Source organism: Oncorhynchus gorbuscha, unplaced genomic scaffold, assembly GCF_021184085.1.
Source record: "Oncorhynchus gorbuscha isolate QuinsamMale2020 ecotype Even-year unplaced genomic scaffold, OgorEven_v1.0 Un_scaffold_295, whole genome shotgun sequence".
Lineage (NCBI taxonomy): Eukaryota > Metazoa > Chordata > Actinopteri > Salmoniformes > Salmonidae > Oncorhynchus > Oncorhynchus gorbuscha.
In genome coordinates, this window is record NW_025745159.1 from 1246308 (window position 1) to 1268807 (window position 22500).

Here is a 22500-nt window from a genome sequence, read left to right on the forward strand (position 1 = left end):
TCCTAGGAGAACCCTGGTTTAGATCCTCTGAGACCTCTGGTTTAGATCCTAGGAGACCCCTGGTTTAGATCCTCGGGGACCCCTGGTTTAGATCCTAGGAGAACCCTGGTTTAGATCCTAGGAGAACCCTGGTTTAGATCCTAGGAGACCCCTGGTTTAGATCCTTGGAGCACCCTGGTTTAGATCCTTGGAGAGCCCTGGTGTAGATCCTCGGAGACCCCTGGTTTAGATCCTTGGAGACCCCTGGTTTAGATCCTAGGAGAACCCTGGTTTAGATCCTAGGAGAACCCTGGTTTAGATCCTAGGAGAACCCTGGTTTAGATCCTCAGAGACCCCTGGTTTAGATCCTCTGAGACCCCTGGTTTAGATCCTCTGAGAACCCTGGTTTAGATCCTCTGAGAACCCTGGTTTAGATCCTCTGAGAACCCTGGTTTAGATCCTCTGAGACCCCTGGTTTAGATCCTCTGAGAACCCTGGTTTAGATCCTCTGAGAACCCTGGTTTAGATCCTCTGAGAACCCTGGTTTAGATCCTCTGAGAACCCTGGTTTAGATCCTCTGAGAACCCTGGTTTAGATCCTCTGAGAACCCTGGTTTAGATCCTCGGAGAACCCTGGTTTAGATTCATCTAGCCGTTCTCCAGACCAGACATTTACACTGTTCGAGCAACGCAGATCAAACATCATATTACTAATGAACTAACCAGGTGACTTTCTGACTGGATCCAATGTGCTGCTTCTGTCAGGGGGGCTGCCAGCGGAGGCCAGCTTTTTAGCAGTGTGAGATCTGACAGCCGTGCTCACTCTCTCCCCCAACACCAACCCCAACCCCCCTCCCCGATCGGCCACGTCTAACAAAACGTTTGCTTAATGATTACTGAGGTATTTCTCTCTCGTTAAAGGCCTACACACAGAGAAGAAGAAGAAGAAAAAAAACATTTACCTCTTCAACTTCCTGTGTCCTCTAACACACTTCCTGTGCCCTCTAACACACTTCCTGTGCCCTCTAACACACTTCCTGTGTCCTCTAACACACTTCCTGTGCCCTCTAACACACTTCCTGTGCCCTCTAACACACAGTGTTTAGACTCTCAGAGCCAAGAGGGCGGTTCGTTACCCTGGCGACCGCACCGCACTCCGAGAGCTCTGGACCTCTGTCAAAACAGCCTCAGTGTATAAACGTCATCATTAAATGGTGGACGGTATGGTTCCCTGTTTAGAGGTGTGGGGGGGGGTTCCTGTTTAGAGGTGTGTGTTCATGGTCCAGGGATCAGACTGGGGGGGGGGTTTAGAGGTGTGTGTTCAGGGTCCAGGGATCAGACTGGGGGGGGGGTTCCCTGTTTAGAGGTGTGTTCATGGTCCAGGGATCAGACTGGGGGAGTGTTCCCTGTTTAGAGGTGTGTTCACGGTCCAGGGATCAGACTGGGGGGGGGTTTAGAGGTGTGTGTTCATGGTCCAGGGATCAGACTGGGGGGTTCCCTGTTTAGAGATGTGTGTTCAGGGTTCAGACTGGGGGGGGGTTCCCTGTTTAGAGATGTGTGTTCAGGGTCCAGGGATCAGACTGGGGGGGGTTCCCTGTTTAGAGGTGTGTTCGTGGTCCAGGGATCAGACTGGGGGAGGGTTTCTAAAGGCCCAGGACAAACTGACACCTTTCCTTCTCTGGGCACTTAACTGAAATGAAGGATAGGTCTCAAACAACACCCTATTCCCTATATAGTACACTACTATAGACCAGGGCCCTATTCCCTATATAGTACACTACTATAGACCAGGGCCCTATTCCCTATATAGAGCACTACTATAGACCAGAGCCCTATTCCCTATATAGTACACTACTATAGACCAGAACCCTATTCCCTATATAGAGCACTACTATAGACCAGGGCCCTATTCCCTATATAGTACACTACTATAGACCAGAGCCCTATTCCCTATATAGAGCACTACTATAGACCAGGGCCCTATTCCCTATATAGTACACTACTATAGACCAGGGCCCTATTCCCTATATAGAGCACTACTATAGACCAGAGCCCTATTCCCTATATAGTACACTACTATAGACCAGGGCCCTATTCCCTATATAGTACACTACTATAGACCAGGGCCCTATTCCCTATATAGTGCACTACTATAGACCAGAGCCCTATTCCCTATATAGTACACTACTATAGACCAGGGCCCTATTCCCTATATAGTACACTACTATAGACCAGGGCCCTATTCCCTATATAGTACACTACTATAGACCAGGGCCCTATTCCCTATATAGTACACTACTATAGACCAGGGCCCTATTCCCTATATAGAGCACTACTATAGACCAGAGCCCTATTCCCTATATAGTGCACTACTATAGACCAGGGCCCTATTCCCTATATAGTGCACTACTATAGACCAGGACCCTATTCCCTATATAGTACACTACTATAGACCAGGGCCCTATTCCCTATATAGTACACTACTATAGACCAGAGCCATATTCCCTATATAGTACACTACTATAGACCAGGGCCCTATTCCCTATATAGTACACTACTATAGACCAGGGCCCTATTCCCTATATAGTGCACTACTATAGACCAGGGCCCTATTCCCTATATAGTACACTACTATAGACCAGGGCCCTATTCCTATATAGTACACTACTATAGACCAGAGCCATATTCCCTATATAGTACACTACTATAGACCAGGGCCCTATTCCCTATATAGTACACTACTATAGACCAGGGCCCTATTCCCTATATAGTACACTACTATAGACCAGGGCCCTATTCCCTATATAGTACACTACTATAGACCAGAGCCATATTCCCTATATAGTACACTACTATAGACCAGGGCCCTATTCCCTATATAGTACACTACTATAGACCAGGGCCCTATTCCCTATATAGCACTACTATAGACCAGGGCCCTATTCCCTATATAGTGCACTACTATAGACCAGAGCCCTATTCCCTATATAGTACACTACTATAGACCAGGGCCCTATTCCCTATATAGTGCACTACTATAGACCAGGGCCCTATTCCCTATATAGTACACTACTATAGACCAGGGCCCTATTCCCTATATAGTACACTACTATAGACCAGGGCCCTATTCCCTATATAGTACACTACTATAGACCAGGGCCCTATTCCCTATATAGAGCACTACTATAGACCAGAGCCCTATTCCCTATATAGTACACTACTATAGACCAGGGCCCTATTCCCTATATAGAGCACTACTATAGACCAGGGCCCTATTCCCTATATAGAGCACTACTATAGACCAGGGCCCTATTCCCTATATAGTACACTACTATAGACCAGGGCCCTATTCCCTATATAGTACACTACTATAGACCAGAGCCATATTCCCTATATAGTACACTACTATAGACCAGGGCCCTATTCCCTATATAGTACACTACTATAGACCAGGGCCCTATTCCCTATATAGTACACTACTATAGACCAGGGCCCTATTCCCTATATAGTACACTACTATAGACCAGGGCCCTATTCCCTATATAGTACACTACTATAGACCAGAGCCATATTCCCTATATAGTACACTACTATAGACCAGGGCCCTATTCCCTATATAGTACACTACTATAGACCAGGGCCCTATTCCCTATATAGTACACTACTATAGACCAGGGCCCTATTCCCTATATAGTACACTACTATAGACCAGGGCCCTATTCCCTATATAGTACACTACTATAGACCAGAGCCCTATTCCCTATATAGTACACTACTATAGACCAGGGCCCTATTCCCTATATAGTACACTACTATAGACCAGGGCCCTATTCCCTATATAGTACACTACTATAGACCAGGGCCCTATTCCCTATATAGTACACTACTATAGACCAGAGCCCTATTCCCTATATAGTACACTACTATAGACCAGGGCCCTATTCCCTATATAGTACACTACTATAGACCAGGGCCCTATTCCCTATATAGTACACTACTATAGACCAGGGCCCTATTCCCTATATAGTGCACTACTATAGACCAGGGCCCTATTCCCTATATAGTACACTACTATAGACCAGGGCCCTATTCCCTATATAGTGCACTACTATAGACCAGGGCCCTATTCCTATATAGTGCACTACTATAGACCAGGGCCCTATTCCCTATATAGTGCACTACTATAGACCAGGGCCCTATTCCCTATATAGTGCACTACTATAGACCAGGGCCCTATTCCCTATATAGTACACTACTATAGACCAGGGCCCTATTCCCTATATAGTGCACTACTATAGACCAGGGCCCTATTCCCTATATAGTGCACTACTATAGACCAGGGCCCTATTCCCTATGTAGTGCACTACTATAGACCAGGGCCCTATTCCCTATATAGCACTACTATAGACCAGGGCCCTATTCCCTATATAGTGCACTACTTTAGACCAGGGCCCTATTCCCTATATAGCACTACTATAGACCAGGGCCCTATTCCCTATATAGTTCACTACTTTAGACCAGAGCCCTATTCCCTATATATAGCACTACTATAGACCAGAGCCCTATTCCCTATATAGTGCACTACTATAGACCAGGGCCCTATTCCCTATATAGTGCACTACTATAGACCAGGGCCCTATTCCCTATATAGTGCACTACTTTAGACCAGAGCCCTATTCCCTATATAGTGCACTACTATAGACCAGAGCCCTATTCCCTATATAGTACACTACTTTAGACCAGAGCCCTATTCCCTATATAGTGCACTACTATAGACCAGGACCCTATTCCCTATATAGTGCACTACTTTAGACCAGGGCCCTATTCCCTATATAGTGCACTACTTTAGGTCAGAGCCCTATGGCACCCTGGACGGTATGGTTCCCTGTTTAGAGATGTGTGTTCAGGGTCCAGGGATCAGACTGGGGGGGGTTCCCTGTTTAGAGGTGTGTGTCCAGGGATCAGACTGGGGGGGGGGTTCTGTTTAGAGATGTGTGTTCATGGTCCAGGGATCAGACTGGGGGGGGGGGTTCCTGTTTAGAGGTGTGTGTCCAGGGATCAGACTGGGGGGGGGGTTCTGTTTAGAGATGTGTGTTCATGGTCCAGGGATCAGACTGGGGGGGGGGGGGGGGGTCCTGGTCAAAAGGGCCCAAAGTAGAGCACTATATAGAGAATAGGTTGTCATCATTACCTCACCATCCGTCTCTCTCTGGACCTGGTGTCCTCCTGGAGTCTACCTTCACTACAGGTCCTCCTGGAGTCTACCTTCACTACAGGTCCTCCTTGAGTCCACCTTCACTACAGGTCCTCCTGGAGTCTACCTTCACTACAGGTCCTCCTGGAGTCTACCTTCACTACAGGTCCTCCTGGATTCTATCTTCACTACAGGTCCTCCTGGAGTCCACCTTCACTACAGGTCCTCCTGGAGTCTACCTTCACGACAGGAACTAGACCTGGGACCCTCCTGGAGTCTACCTTCACTACAGGAACTAGACCTGGGACCCTCCTGGAGTCTACCTTCACTACAGGAACTAGACCTGGGACCCTCTTGGACTCTACCTTCACTACAGGAACTAGACCTGGGACCCTCCTGGAGTCTACCTTCACGACAGGAACTAGACCTGGGACCCTCCTGGAGTCTACCTTCACTACAGGAACTAGACCTGGGACCCTCCTGGAGTCTACATTCACTACAGGTCCTCCTAGAGTCTACCTTCACTACAGGTCCTCATGGAGTCTACCTTCACTACAGGAACTGGACCTGGTTTCCTCCTGGAGTCTATCTTCACTACAGGTCCTTCTGGAGTCTACCTTCACTACAGGTCCTCCTGGAGTCTACCTTCACGACAGGAACTAGACCTGGTACCCTCCTGGAGTCTACATTCACTACAGGTCCTCCTAGAGTCTACCTTCACTACAGGTCCTCATGGAGTCTACCTTCACTACAGGAACTGGACCTGGTTTCCTCCTGGAGTCTACCTTCACTACAGGTCCTTCTGGAGTCTACCTTCACTACAGGTCCTCCTGGAGTCTACCTTCACGACAGGAACTAGACCTGGTACCCTCCTGGAGTCTACATTCACTACAGGTCCTCCTAGAGTCTACCTTCACTACAGGTCCTCATGGAGTCTATCTTCACTACAGGAACTGGACCTGGTTTCCTCCTGGAGTCTATCTTCACTACAGGTCCTCCTGGAGTCTACCTTCACTACAGGTCCTCCTGGAGTCTACCTTCACTTCAGGTCCTCATGGAGTCCACCTTCACTTCAGGAACTGGACCTGGTTTCCTCCTGGAGTCTATCTTCACTACAAGTCCTCATGGAGTCTATTTTCACTACAGATCCTCCTGGAGTCCACCTTCACTACAGGTCCTCCTGGAGTCCACCTTCACTACAGGTCCTCCTGGAATCTACCTTCACTACAGGAACTGGACCTGGTTTCCTCCTGGAGTCTACCTTCACTACAGGTCCTCCTGGAGTCCACCTTCACTACAGGTCCTCCTTGAGTCCACCTTCACTATAGGTCCTCCTGGAGTCAACCTTCACTACAGGTCCTCCTGGAGTCTACCTTCACTACAGGAACTAGACCTGGGACCCTCCTGGAGTCTACCTTCACTACAGGAACTAGACCTGGGACCCTCCTGGAGTCTACATTCACTACAGGTCCTCCTGGAGTCTACCTTCACTACAGGTCCTCCTGGAGTCTACCTTCACTACAGGAACTAGACCTGGGACCCTCCTGGAGTCTACCTTCACTACAGGAACTAGACCTGGAATCCTCCTGGAGTCTATCTTCACTACAGGAAATAGACCTGGAATCCTCCTGGAGTCTATCTTCACTACAGGAAATAGACCTGGAATCCTCCTGGAGTCTATCTTCACTACAGGAAATAGACCTGGAATCCTCCTGGAGTCTATCTTCACTACAGGAACTAGACCTGGAATCCTCCTAGAGTCTATCTTCACTACAGGAAATAGACCTGGAATCCTCCTGGAGTCTATCTTCACTACAGGAACGAGACCTGGGGCCCTCCTGGAGTCTATATTCACTACAGGAACTAGACCTGGGAACCTCCTGGAGTCTACCTTCACTACAGGTCCTCCTGGAGTCTACCTTCACTACAGGAAATAGACCTGGAATCCTCCTGGAGTCTATCTTCACTACAGGAAATAGACCTGGAATCCTCCTGGAGTCTACCTTCACTACAGGAAATAGACCTGGAATCCTCCTGGAGTCTATCTTCACTACAGGAAATAGACCTGGAATCCTCCTGGAGTCTACCTTCACTACAGGAACTATTAGTCCTTCGTGTTCAGTAGAGTTGGATGTTTCAGCAGTCAACAATTACATAGACATTCAGCTACATGTCATTGTTGAAATACTCCCCATGTAATGCTAATGGGGAGCTAACATGGCCGCCATAGAACGTTCTAGTCAAGTAAATGCATCTTTGCTGTCTATGTCTCTGAACATCAGGGGTAGGACAGAGACATGGTTTTGATGTTAACATGACCCCATTTGCGGTGTGTGTGTGTGTGTGTGTGTGTGTGTGTGTGTGTGTGTGTGTGTGTGTGTGTGTGTGTGTGTGTGTGTGTGTGTGTGTGTGTGTGTGTGTGTGTGTGTGTGTGTGTGTGTGTGTGTGTGTGTGTGTGTGTGTGTGTGTGTGTTGTTGGCGTGTGTTTGCGGTGGCGTGTGCTGATGCGGTACATTCCCATGTGCCTACCCAGATGCCTGTCGATTGATGTTGTTTGTATCTGCATATTAAGTTGTTTGTTTCCATGTGTTTCTGCGTACTTCCATGACGTGCCTCCGTGTGTCTGTTTAGCGTGGTTGAAGTTGGATGCTATGGTGATTGTTCATGTCTGTACCACAGATGTGTAGTGGAGGCCTTATCTCAGTGGGACAGAGACCTCCATGTTACAGGTGTATAGTGGAGGCCTTATCTCAGTGGGACAGAGACCTCCATGTTGGAGTGGAGGCCTTATCTCAGTGAGAGAGATCCATGTTACAGGTGTATAGTGGAGGCCTTATCTCAGTGAGAGAGATCCATGTTACAGGTGTATAGTGGAGGCCTTATCTCAGTGGGACAGATCCATGTTACAGGTGTATAGTGGAGGCCTTATCTCAGTGGAACAGAGACCTCCATGTTACAGGTGTATAGTGGAGGCCTTATCTCAGTGGGACAGAGACCTCCATGTTACAGGTGTATAGTGGAGGCCTTATCTCAGTGGGACAGATCCATGTTACAGGTGTATAGTGTAGTGGAGGCCTTATCTCAGTGGGACAGAGACCTCCATGTTGGAGTGGAGGCCTTATCTCAGTGGGACAGATCCATGTTACAGGTGTATAGTGGAGACCTTATCTCAGTGGAACAGAGACCTCCATGTTGGAGTGGAGGCCTTATCTCAGTGGGACAGATCCATGTTACAGGTGTATAGTGGAGGCCTTATCTCAGTGGGACAGAGACCTCCATGTTACAGGTGTATAGTGGAGGCCTTATCTCAGTGGGACAGAGACCTCCATGTTACAGGTGTATAGTGGAGACCTTATCTCAGTGGGACAGAGACCTCCATGTTACAGGTGTATAGTGGAGGCCTTATCTCAGTGGGACAGAGACCTCCATGTTGGAGTGGAGGCCTTATCTCAGTGAGAGAGATCCATGTTACAGGTGTATAGTGGAGGCCTTATCTCAGTGGGACAGATCCATGTTACAGGTGTATAGTGGAGGCCTTATCTCAGTGGAACAGAGACCTCCATGTTACAGGTGTATAGTGGAGGCCTTATCTCAGTGGGACAGAGACCTCCATGTTACAGGTGTATAGTGGAGGACTTATCTCAGTGGGACAGATCCATGTTACAGGTGTATAGTGTAGTGGAGGCCTTATCTCAGTGGGACAGAGACCTCCATGTTACAGGTGTATAGTGGAGGCCTTATCTCAGTGGGACAGCCCCCCCCCCCCCCCCCCCCCCCATCCCAGGGAGCTGTATAGTTGTTGATGTTTACAGTATTTAACTGTATATCTCTGTGTTGTACTGTAGGCCTGGATCAGAGGTCCTAGCCCAGTGGGACAGCCCCCCCCCATCCCAGGGAGCTGTATAGTTGTTGATATTTACAGTATTTAACTGTATATCTCTGTGTTGTACTGTAGGCCTGGATCAGAAGTCCTAGCCCAGTGGGACAGCCCCCCCCCCCCCGCCCCCCATCCCAGGGAGCTGTATAGTTGTTGCTGTTTACAGTATTTAACTGTATATCTCTGTGTTGTACTGTAGGCCTGGATCAGAAGTCCTAGCCCAGTGGGACAGCCCCCCCCCCCCCCATCCCAGGGAGCTGTATAGTTGTTGCTGTTTACAGTATTTAACTGTATATCTCTGTGTTGTACTGTAGGCCTGGATCAGAGGTCCTAGCCCAGTGGGACAGCCCCCCCATCCCAGGGAGCTGTATAGTTGTTGCTGTTTACAGTATTTAACTGTATATCTCTGTGTTGTACTGTAGACCTGGATCAGAAGTCCTAGCCCAGTGGGACAGCCCCATGCAGGTGAAGTTGTCAGCCTGGATGTCTGGTCTCAACACTCTTCTAGTAGAGCTCATCCCCTGGGCCCTGTTGACCAACCACTCTACATGGGACCTCTGGCTGTTTGAAGGAGAGACCATCGTCCTGCAGATACCCGCTGGAAAGACCCTCGTTCCTCCTAACTTCAAGGTGAGAGAGGAGAGACCCTTCATTTATATAGACTGGTTTTTGGATGTATCACTGACCAAGATGGCTGCCGTTATCGGCACCTTCTAGAGCTTTGCAGGTCTAGTGTATTATACACTCAGTGGCCAGTTTATTAGGTACATCCATCTAGTTCCCGGGTCAGACCACCCTTTGCCTCCAGAACAGCCTGAATTATTTGGGGTATTTGGTATTTTATTAGGATCCCCCATTAGCTGTTGCAAAAGCAGCCGACCTCTCTTCACAAGACTGCTGCTGACTGGATGTTTCGTATTAGTCTCTCTGGTCTCGGTAAACCCCAGACACTGGAGCGAACCATTGTCGTGAACAGGGTGATGTACCTAATAAACTGGCCACTGAGTGTATATCTCTATGGGCCAGACAGGAGGACCCAGTGCACTCTATTGTTATTTAACCTTTATCTAACAAGGCAAGTCAGACCTCAAACCCCATCACTAGGTAGGAACTCAAACCCCATCACTAGGTAGGACCTCAAACCCCATCACTAGGTAGGACCTCAAACCCCATCACTAGGTAGGACCTCAAACCCCATCACTAGGTAAGACCTCAAACCCCATCACTAGGTAGGACCTCAAACCACATCACTAGGTAGGACCTCAAACCCCATCACTAGGTAGGACCTCAAACCCCATCACTAGGTAGGACCTCAAACCCCATCACTAGGTAGGACCTCAAACCCCATCACTAGGTAGGACCTCAAACCCGATCACTAGGTAGGACCGCAAACCCCATTACGAGGTAGGACCTCAAACCCCATCACTAGGTAATACCTCAAACCCCATCACTAGGTAGGACCTCAAACCCCATCACTAGGTAGGACCTCAAACCCCATCACTAGGTAGGACCTCAAACCCCATCACTAGGTAGGACCTCAAACCCTATCACTAGGTAGGACCTCAAACCCCATCACTAGGTAGGACCTCAAACCCCTCACGAGGTAGGACCTCAAACCCCATCACTAGGTAGGACCTCAAACCCCATTACGAGGTAGGACCTCAAACCCCATTACAAGGTAGGACCTCAAACCCCATCACGAGGTAGGACCTCAAACCCCATCACGAGGTAGGACCTCAAACCCGATCACTAGGTAGGACCTCAAACCCGATCACGAGGTAGGACCTCAAACACCATTACGAGGTAGGACCTCAAACCCCATTACGAGGTAGGACCTCAAACCCCATCACAAGGTAGGACCTCAAACCCCATCACGAGGTACTAAGGCTGTCTGCAGGGGTTCGGACCTCAAACCCCATCACTGGGTACTAAGGTCTATCTGTAGGGGTTCAGACCTCAAACCCCATCACTGGGTACTAAGGTCTATCTGTAGGGGTTCAGACCTCAAACCCCATCACTAGGTACTAAGGTCTATCTGTAGGGGTTCAGACCTCAAACCCCATCACTAGGTACTAAGGTCTGTCTGTAGGGGTTCAGACCTCAAATCCCATCACTAGGTAGTACGGTCTGTCTGTAGGGGTTCAGACCTCAAACCCCATCACAAGGTAGGACCTCAAACCCCATCACGAGGTACTAAGGCTGTCTGCAGGGGTTCGGACCTCAAACCCCATCACTGGGTACTAAGGTCTATCTGTAGGGGTTCAGACCTCAAACCCCATCACTAGGTAGTACGGTCTGTCTGTAGGGGTTCAGACCTCAAACCCCATCACTAGGTACTATGGCAGTCTGTCTGTAGGGGTTCAGACCTCAAATCCCATCACTAGGCACTAAGGTCTGCCTGTAGGGGTTCAGACCTCAAACCCCATCACTAGGTACTACGGTCTGTCTGTAGGGGTTCAGACCTCAAACCCCATCACTAGGTACTACGGTCTGTCTGTAGGGGTTCAGACCTCAAACCCCATCACTAGGTACTATGGCAGTCTGTCTGTAGGGGTTCAGACCTCAAATCCCATCACTAGGCACTAAGGTCTGCCTGTAGGGGTTCAGACCTCAAACCCCATCACTAGGTACTACGGTCTGTCTGTAGGGGTTCAGACCTCAAACCCCATCACTAGGTACTATGGCAGTCTGTCTGTAGGGGTTTGAACCTAGTCTCTCTGTCTCTCTCTCTCCCTCCCTCTCTCTCTGTCTCCCTCCCTCTCTCTCTGTCTCCCTCCCTCTCTCTCTCTCCCTCCCTCTCCCTCTCTGTCTCCCTCCCTCTCTCTCTCTCCCTCCCTCTCTGTCTCTCTCTCTCTGTCTCCCTCCCCCTCTCTCTCTCTGTCTCCCTCCCTCTCTCTCTCTCCCTCTCTCTCTCCCTCCCTCTCCCTCTCTGTCTCTCTCTCTCTGTCTCCCTCCCCCTCTCTCTCTCTCCCTCCCTCTCTCTCTCTGTCTCCCTCCCTCTCTCTCTCCCTCTCTCTCTCCCTCTCTGTCTCTCTCCCTCCCTCTCCCTCTCTGTCTCCCTCCCTCCCTCTCTCTCTCCCTCTCTCTCTCCCTCTCTGTCTCTCTCCCTCCCTCTCTCTCTCTCTCTCCCTCTCTGTCTCTCTCCCTCTCTTTATCTCTCCCTTTCTCTTTCTCCCTTCCTCTGTCTCTGTTTGTCTCTCTCTTTCTCTCTCTCTCCTGTCTCTCCCTCTCTCTTTGCCCCTTCCTCCCTCTCTGTTTGTCTCTCTCTCCCTCTCTCCCTCTCTCTTTGTCTCTCTCTCCCTCCCTCTCTCTCTTCCCCCCTCTCTTCCCCCCCTCTTTTTGTCCCTTCCTCCCTCTCTGTTTGTCTCTCTCTCCCTCCCTCCCTCTCTCTCTTTGTCTCACCCTCTCTCTTTGTCCCTCCCTCCCTCTCTCTCTCTCTCTCTCTCTCCCTCCCTCTCTCTAGGAGGCGTTTCAGCTGGGTATCTACTGGTCCGACACTAACACGGTCCATAAGTCTACAGCCCTGAAGCTGGTCCATGACCTGACGTCTCCGCGCTGGAAAGAGGGTGTCAGTCCTGAGGTCCTCACCCTGGACGAGGAGGGCTATGTGGAGGCAGAGATCCCCCTGGGGAGGAACCCTGGGAGACAGAAGGTTAGGGACTGTCCATGCTTACATCCTCCCCAAGCTACCTTTCTCTACGTGATACATGTGAGGCATTTAGCAGATGCTCTTATCCAGAGACACGGACAATTATTCAGTTCAACGAGGTAGGATCAGGTGCCTGTTATTATATTCAACAAGGTAGGAGAAGGTCACTGTTATTATATTCAACGAGGTAGGAACAGGTCACTGTTATTATATTCAACAAGGTAGGATCAGGTGCCTGTTATTATATTCAACAAGGTAGGAGCAGGTCCCTGTTATTACGCTCAACAAGGTAGGAGAAGGTCAGATAACCACATATCACTGTAATTACATTCAACAAGGTAGGAGCAGGTCAGATAACCACATATCACTGTAATTACATTCAACAAGGTAGGAGCAGGTCAGATAACCACATATCATTGTAATTACATTCAACAAGGTAGGAGCAGGTCAGATAACCACATATCACTGTAATTACATTCAACAAGGTAGGAGCAGGTCCCTGTTATTACGCTCAACAAGGTAGGAGCAGGTCAGATAACCACATATCACTGTAATTACATTCAACAAGGTAGGAGCAGGTCCCTGTTATTATATTCAACAAGGTAGCAGCAGGTCAGATAACCACATATCACTGTAATTACATTCAACAAGGTAGGAGCAGGTCAGATAACCACATATCACTGTTATTATATTCAACAAGGTAGGAGCAGGTCAGATAACCACATATCACTGTAATTACATTCAACGAGGTAGGAGCAGGTCCCTGTTATTATATTCAACAAGGTAGGAGAAGGTCAGATAACCACATATCACTGTAATTACATTCAACAAGGTAGGAGCAGGTCAGATAACCACATATCACTGTAATTACATTCAACAAGGTAGGAGCAGGTCAGATAACCACATATCACTGTTATTATATTCAACAAGGTAGGAGCAGGTCAGATAACCACATATCACTGTTATTATATTCAACAAGGTAGGAGCAGGTCAGATAACCACATACCACTGTAATTACATTCAACAAGGTAGGAACAGCTCACTGTTATTATATTCAACAAGGTAGGAGCAGGTCAGATAACCACATATCACTGTAATTACATTCAACAAGGTAGGAGAAGGTCCCTGTTATTATATTCAACAAGGTAGGAGAAGGTCACTGTTATTATATTCAACGAGGTAGGAACAGGTCACTGTTATTATATTCAACAAGGTAGGATCAGGTGCCTGTTATTATATTCAACAAGGTAGGAGCAGGTCCCTGTTATTACGCTCAACAAGGTAGGAGCAGGTCAGATAACCACATATCACTGTAATTACATTCAACAAGGTAGGAGCAGGTCAGATAACCACATATCACTGTTATTACATTCAACAAGGTAGGAGCAGGTCAGATAACCACATATCACTGTTATTATACTCAACAAGGTAGGAGCAGGTCAGATAACCACATATCCCTGTTATTATATTCAACGAGGTAGGAGCAGGTCAGATAACCACATATCACTGTAATTACGCTCAACGAGGTAGGAGCAGGTCAGATAACCACATATCACTGTAATTACGCTCAACAAGGTAGGAGCAGGTCAGATAACCACATACCACTGTAATTATATTCAACAAGGTAGGAGCAGGTCAGATAACCACATACCACTGTAATTACATTCAACGAGGTAGGAGCAGGTCAGATAACCACATATCTCTGTTCCATCTATAAAATGTCAATGAGATTAACTAACACATAGAAAAACAGTTTCAGATAGACATGAGTTACTGGAAGGGTGTGGAGGCATTAACTCTGTCTCTCTCTTCATCTTTCTGTCTCTCTCTGTCTCTCTCTGTCTCTCTCTGTTTCTGTCTTTCTCTCTCTCTCTCTCTCTCTCTCTCTCTCTCTCTCTCTCTCTCTCTCTCTCTCTCTCTCTCTGTTTCTGTCTTTCTCTGTCTCTCTGTCTCTGTCTCTCTCTCTCTCTCTCTGTTTCTCTCTGTTTCTGTCTTTCTCTGTCTCTCTGTCTCTGTCTCTCTCTCTCTCTCTCTCTCTCTCTCTCTCTCTCTCTCTCTCTGTCTCTCTCTCTCTCTCTCTGTTTCTCTCTGTTTCTGTCTTTCTCTCTCTCTCTCTCTCTCTCTCTCTCTCTCTCTCTCTCTCTCTCTCTCTCTCTGTCTCTCTCTGTTTCTGTCTTTCTCTGTCCCTCTGTCTCTGTCTCTCTCTCTCTCTCTCTCTGTTTCTCTCTGTTTCTGTCTTTCTCTGTCTCTGTCTCTCTGTGTCTCTCTCTGTTTCTGTCTTTCTCTGTCTCTCTGTGTCTCTCTGTGTCTCTCTCTCTCTCTCTCTCTCTCTCTCTCTCTCTCTGTCTCTCTCTGTTTCTGTCTTTCTCTGTCTCTCTCTGTCTCTGTCTCTCTCTCTCTCTGTTTCTCTCTGTTTCTGTCTTTCTCTGTCTCTCTGTCTCTCTCTGTTTCTGTCTGTCTCTGTCTCTCTCTCTCTGTCTCTCTCTCTGTTTCTCTCTGTCTCTGTCTTTCTCTGTCTCTCTGTGTCTCTCTCTGTCTCTGTCTCTCGCTCTCTCTGTTTCTCTCTGTGTCTGTCTTTCTCTGTCTCTCTGTCTCTCTCTGTCTCTCACTGTCTCTGTCTCTCTCTCTGTGTCTCTCTCTGTCTCTGTCTCTGTTTCTCTCTGTTTCTGTCTTTCTCTGTCTCTCACTGTCTCTGTCTCTGTCTCTGCCCCCTCCCTCCCTATAGGTTTGTCAGTTCTGCGTGTCGTCTGTGGTGAGACACGGCATTCAGATTATCCAGATAGAAGACAGGACCATCCTGGTTAACAACACCCCCTACTTCCTGTCATATAGAGCCCTACTGTCTGACCAGGCCCTGGGGACCACAGACCAGGTAACACCCCCTACTTCCTGTACTTTAGACCTCTACTGTCTGACTAGGAACCATTCTCATCGACGGGGCTGTGGTGGAGCAGGTTGAGAGCTTCAAGTTCCTTGGTGTCCACATCAACAACAAACACGACAAAACCTATTCCCTCTCAGGAGACTGAAAAGATTTGGCATGGGTCCTCAGATCCTCAAAACGTTATACAGCTGCACCGTCGAGAGCATCCTGACTGGTTGCATCACTGCCTGGTACGGCAACTGCTCGGCCTCTGACCGCAAGGCGCTACAGAGGGTAGTGTGTACGACCCAGGACATCACTGGGGCCAAGCTTCCTGCCATCCAGGACCTCTATACCAGGCGGTGTCAGACCCTTAAAATGGTCAAAGCCACCCTCGTCACAGACTGTTCTCTCTACTGTCGAAAGGCAAGCGGTACCGGAGCGCCAAGTCTGGGTCCGTCAGACTCCTGAACAGCCAATCAAATGGCCACCCGGACTATTTTCATCGATCCCCCGTTTGTTACGTTGCTGCTACTCGCTGTTTATTATCGATGCATTTCACCCCATGCTACCTCATACCCCTACCTACATGAACATACTACCTCATACCCCTACCTACATGTACATACTACCTCATACCCCTACCTACATGTACATACTACCTCATACCCCTACCTACATGTACATGCTACCTCATACCCCTACCTACATGAACATATTACCTCATACCCCTACCTACATGAACATACTACCTCATACCCCTACCTACATGAACATACTACCTCATACCCCTACCTACATGAACATACTACCTCATACCCCTACCTACATGTACATACTACCTCTACTACCTCATACCCCTACCAACATGAACATACTACCTCATACCCCTACCTACATGAACATACTACCTCATACCCCTACCTACATGAACATACTACCTCATACCCCTACCTACATGTACATGCTACCTCATACCCCTACCTACATGTACATACTACCTCATACCCCTACCTACATGTACATGCTACCTCATACCCCTACCTACATGAACATACTACCTCATACCCCTACCTACATGAACATACTACCTCATACCCCTACCTACATGTACATACTACCTCATACCCCTACCTACATGTACATACTACCTCATACCCCTACCTACATGTACATACTACCTCATACCCCTACCTACATGAACATACTACCTCATACCCCTACCTACATGTACATACTACCTCATACCCCTACCTACATGAACATACTACCTCATACCCCTACCTACATGTACATACTACCTCGACTACCTCATACCCCTACCTACATGTACATACTACCTCATACCCCTACCTACATGAACATACTACCTCATACCCCTACCTACATGAACATACTACCTCATACCCCTACCTACATGAACATACTACCTCATACCCCTACCTACATGAACATACTACCTCATACCCCTACCTACATGTACATGCTACCTCATACCCCTACCTACATGAACATACTACCTCATACCCCTACCTACATGAACATACTACCTCATACCCCTACCTACATGTACATACTACCTCATACCCCTACCTACATGAACATACTACCTCATACCCCTACCTACATGAACATACTACCTCATACCCCTACCTACATGTACATGCTACCTCATACCCCTACCTACATGAACATACTACCTCATACCCCTACCTACATGTACATACTACCTCATACCCCTACCTACATGTACATACTACCTCATACCCCTACCTACATGTACATACTACCTCTACTACCTCATACCCCTACCTACATGTACATATTACCTCATACCCCTACCTACATGAACATACTACCTCTACTACCTCATACCCCTACCTACATGTACATACTACCTCATACCCCTACCAACATGTACATACTACCTCATACCCCTACCTACATGTACATACTACCTCATACCACTACCTACATGTACATACTACCTCATACCCCTACCTACATGAACATACTACCTCATACCCCTACCTACATGAACATACTACCTCATACCCCTACCTACATGTACATACTACCTCTACTACCTCTACTACCTCATACCCCTACCTACATGAACATACTACCTCATACCCCTACCTACATGTACATACTACCTCTACTACCTCTACTACCTCATACCCCTACCTACATGAACATATTACCTCATACCCCTACCTACATGTACATACTACCTCATACCCCTACCTACATGAACATATTACCTCATACCCCTACCTACATGTACATACTACCTCATACCCCTACCTACATGTACATGCTACCTCATACCCCTACCTACATGTACATACTACCTCATACCCCTACCTACATGTACATACTACCTCATACCCCTACCTACATGTACATACTACCTCATACCCCTACCTACATGTACATGCTACCTCATACCCCTACCTACATGTACATATTACCTCATACCCCTACCTACATGTACATACTACCTCATACCCCTACCTACATGTACCGGTACCCCCTGTATATAGCCTCCACATTGACTCTGTACCGGTACCCCCTGTATATAGCCTCCACATTGACTCTGTACCGGTACCCCCTGTATATAGCCTCCACATTGACTCTGTACCAGTACCCCCTGTATATAGCCTCCACATTGACTCTGTACCGGTACCCCCTGTATATGCAGCGTAGCCTAGTGGTTAGAGCGTTGGACTAGTAACCGGAAGGTTGAGAGTTCAAACCCCCGAGCTGACAAGGTACAAATCTGTCGTTCTGCCCCTGAACAGGCAGTTAACCCACTGTTCCTAGGCTGCCATTGTAAATAAGAATGTGTTCTTAACTGACTTACCTGGTTAAATAAAGGTAAAATTAAAAAATAAAAATATAGTCTCCACATTGACTCTGTACCGGTACCGCCTGTATATAGCCTCCACATTGACTCTGTACCGGTACCTCCTGTATATAGTCTCCACATTGACTCTGTACCGGTACCGCCTGTATATAGCCTCCACATTGACTCTGTACCGGTACCCCCTGTATATAGCCTCCACATTGACTCTGTACCGGTACCGCCTGTATATAGCCTCCACATTGACTCTGTACTGGTACCCCCTGTATAAAGCCTCCACATTGACTCTGTACCGGTACCCCCTGTATATAGCCTCCACATTGACTCTGTACCGGTACCCCCTGTATATAGCCTCCACATTGACTCTGTACTGGTACCCCCTGTATATAGCCTCCACATTGACTCAGTACCGGTACCCCCTGTATATAGCCTCCACATTGACTCTGTACCGGTACCCCCTGTATATAGCCTCCACACTGATTCTGTACCGGTACTGAGACAGGAGTAGGGGGAGAAACATGGTTGTGTGTGTGTGTGTGTGTGTGTGTGTGTGTGTGTGTGTGTGTGTGTGTGTGTGTGTGTGTGTGTGTGTGTGTGTGTGTGTGTGTGTGTGTGTGTGTGTGTGTGTGTGTGTGTGTGTGTGTGTGTGTGTGTGTGTGTGTGTGTGTGTGTGTGTGTGTGTGTGTGACTGTGGAGAACAGAGGCTTGTTTCCCATCAGTTCATGTTCCCCACACACACCCTACCATGTTTCTCCCCCTGCTCCTGCCTCAGTCCCCACTCTGCCAGTCTCACCATGTGGTCGTTGGCACTCCACAGCCCAGACACATTAGACAAACACCATGAATTGGATACAGGTTTGTGCTTTCATCTCGGGACACGTCTGCCCCCCCCCCTCCTTGAAGAACAACGCGGTGATGTCATTTCACGAGCCTTCAGATCCTCCCGGAGAAGACGATGGCGTGAGGTTACCAGTTGCCACTGCCGGTTAGGCGAAGAACCTTAACAGGCAGGACTGTGACGGCTTTACAACGCAGACCACAAACGGCAGTCTTTCTAGTTGGCTGTTCATCAGGCTTTAGTGGCTGACCGCGCCCGGTCCAAACTACTCCCTGTTCTCAGCATGCTTATCCCTGCTACCAGTTTAGTCTTCTCTGAGGGGAACGACACGTTCTCTCTGAGGGGAACGACACGTCCTCTCTGAGGGGAACGACACGTCCTCTCTATGAGGAACGACAAGTCCTCTCAATGAGGAACGACAAGTCCTCTCTGGGAGGAACGACAAGTCCTCTCTGGGAGGAACGACACGTCCTCTCTGGGAGGAACGACACGTCCTCTCTGGGAGGAACGACACGTCCTCTCTGGGAGGAACGACAAGTCCTCTCTGACGGGAACGACAAGTCCTCTCTGACGGGAACGACAAGTCCTCTCTGACGGGGAAGGACAAGTCCTCTCTGGGAGGAAGGACAAGTCCTCTCTGGGAGGAAGGACAAGTCCTCTCTGGGAGGAACGACAAGTCCTCTCTGGGAGGAACGACAAGTCCTCTCTGGGAGGAACGACAAGTCCTCTCTGGGAGGAACGACACGTTCTCTCTATGAGGAACGACACGTCCTCTCTGGGAGGAACGACAAGTCCTCTCTGGGAGGAATGACAAGTCCTCTCTGGGAGGAATGACAAGTCCTCTCTGACGGGAACGACAAGTCCTCTCTGGGGGGAACGACAAGTCCTCTCTGGGAGGAACGACAAGTCCTCTCTGGGAGGAACGACAAGTCCTCTCTGGGAGGAACGACACGTTCTCTCTATGAGGAACGACACGTCCTCTCTGGGAGGAACGACAAGTCCTCTCTGGGAGGAATGACAAGTCCTCTCTGGGAGGAATGACAAGTCCTCTCTGGGAGGAACGACAAGTCCTCTCTGGTCACGTTACACTCCGTTGTCCTACCGAGCAAAAAGGGCATTTACTGCTCATAGTGTGGACACCTTTCACAGTATCTTCATAGCGTGGAACTGAGAAAAATACCTTTAATTTACCTTGGTGTCACAGTATCTTCATGAAAAATACCTTTAATTTACCTTGGTGTCACAGTATCTTCATGAAAAATACCTTTAATTTACCTTGGTGTCACAGTATCTTCATGCAGTTACTGGCTAACATGACCCCCCATTGTCTCCTGAACACAATACAACCGAGGCAGGATACTTGTCCACATGATTAAGAATGTATTTAATGAAGCAAAACATGACATGAACTCATTTTCGAACAATTTAGCAGTTAGTGCCTTTTTTGTTGCTTGGTTAGGTGCAGTGCAGAGTGGGAAATAACTCCCTGTCTTCTCCTGTCTTCTCCTGTCGTCTCCTGTCTTCTCCTGTCTTCTCCTGTCGTCTCCTGTCGTCTCCTGTCTTCTCCTGCCGTCTCCTGCCGTCTCCTGTCTTCTCCTGTCGTCTCCTGTCTTCTCCTGTCTTCTCCTGTCGTCTCCTGTCGTCTCCTGTCTTCTCCTGTCGTCTCCTGTCTTCTCCTGTCGTCTCCTGTCCTCTCCTGTCTTCTCCTGTCTTCTCCTGTCTTCTCCTGTCTTCTCCTGTCATCTCCTGTCTTCTCCTGTCGTCTCCTGTCTTCTCCTGTCGTCTCCTGTCTTCTCCTGTCGTCTCCTGTCTTCTCCTGTCTTCTCCTGTCGTCTCCTGTCTTCTTCTGTCTTCTTCTGTCGTCTCCTGTCTTCTCCTGTCGTCTCCTGTCTTCTCCTGTCGTCTCCTGTCTTCTCCTGTCGTCTCCTGTCTTCTCCTGTCTTATCTCCTGTCATCTCCTGTCGTCTCCTGTCATCTCCTGTCTTCTCCTGTCTTCTCCTGTCTTCTCCTGTCGTCTCCTGTCTTCTTCTGTCATCTCCTGTCTTCTCCTGTCTTCTTCTGTCATCTCCTGTCTTGTCCTGTCATCTCCTGTATTCTCATGTCTTCTCCTGTCGTCTCCTGTCATCTCCTGTCATCTCCTGTCTTCTTCTGTCATCTCCTGTCTTCTCCTGTCTTCTCCTTCGTCGTCTCCTGTCTTCTCCTGTCATCTCCTGTCATCTCCTGTCTTCTCCTGTCTTCTTCTCTCTTCTCCTGTCTTCTCCTGTCTTCCTGTCTTCTTCACCCTGTCTTCCTGTCTTCTTCTCCCGTCGTCTCCTGTCTACTCCTGTCTTCTCTAGGCCTGTTCTCTCCCAGATACAGCGGTGCTCAGCCTTGCCCCAGCGGGAGAGAACACACCTTCCACACCTGTCTCTGTGGCCTGCTGGGACCTGCTGAGAAAGGAGGGGGAGATCCCTCAGTTCCCTCTACCAACCAGACACATGATGTTCAGCTGCCTGCCCACCATAGACTCTGGACCTGCAGCTGGGTCTGAGTCCTGGAGCCTCCCGGCCCCCATCAGACCTGACTTCCCCAGGCAGAGTGTGGCCGTCCCTGGGGAGATCTGCAGTAGCAGTGGCCTGAGCACCAGGTGGGTGAAACAGAACAGAACAGAGAGACTACAGGATCTATCGTCTCTCTGTTCTGTCAGGGTCTGTTCTCTCTCTGTCCTGTAGTCTCTCTGTCCTGTAGTCTCTCTGTCCTGTAGTCTCTCTGTCCTGTCAGGGTCTGTTCTCTCTCTGTCCTGTAGTCTCTCTGTTCTGTAGTCTCTCTGTTCTGTAGTCTCTCTGTTCTGTAGTCTCTCTGTTCTGTCAGGGTCTGTTCTCTCTCTGTCCTGTAGTCTCTCTGTTCTGTAGTCTCTCTGTCCTGTAGTCTCTCTGTTCTGTAGTCTCTCTGTTCTGTAGTCTCTCTGTTCTGTCAGGGTCTGTTCTCTCTGTTCTGTAGTCTCTCTGTTCTGTAGTCTCTCTGTTCTGTCAGGGTCTGTTCTCTCTCTGTCCTGTAGTCTCTCTGTTCTGTAGTCTCTCTGTCCTGTAGTCTCTCTGTTCTGTAGTCTCTCTGTTCTGTAGTCTCTCTGTTCTGTAGTCTCTCTGTTCTGTAGTCTCTCTGTTCTGTCAGGGTCTGTTCTCTCTCTGTTCTGTAGTCTCTCTGTTCTGTCAGGGTCTGTTCTCTCTCTGTTCTGTAGTCTCTCTGTTCTGTAGTC

At 48.5% G+C, this 22500-nt stretch overlaps 1 protein-coding gene across 1 annotated transcript in view; it reads left to right on the top strand.

The window, feature by feature from the left end:
- Positions 1-22500, top strand: part of LOC124017627 (vacuolar protein sorting-associated protein 13B-like) — a 242195-nt gene that overhangs the window by 177634 nt on the left and 42061 nt on the right. The window contains 4 exon segments of the mRNA XM_046332880.1: positions 9472-9679; positions 12513-12701; positions 15424-15570; positions 21602-21891. Of these exon segments, the coding sequence (XP_046188836.1) occupies positions 9472-9679; positions 12513-12701; positions 15424-15570; positions 21602-21891 (834 nt within the window).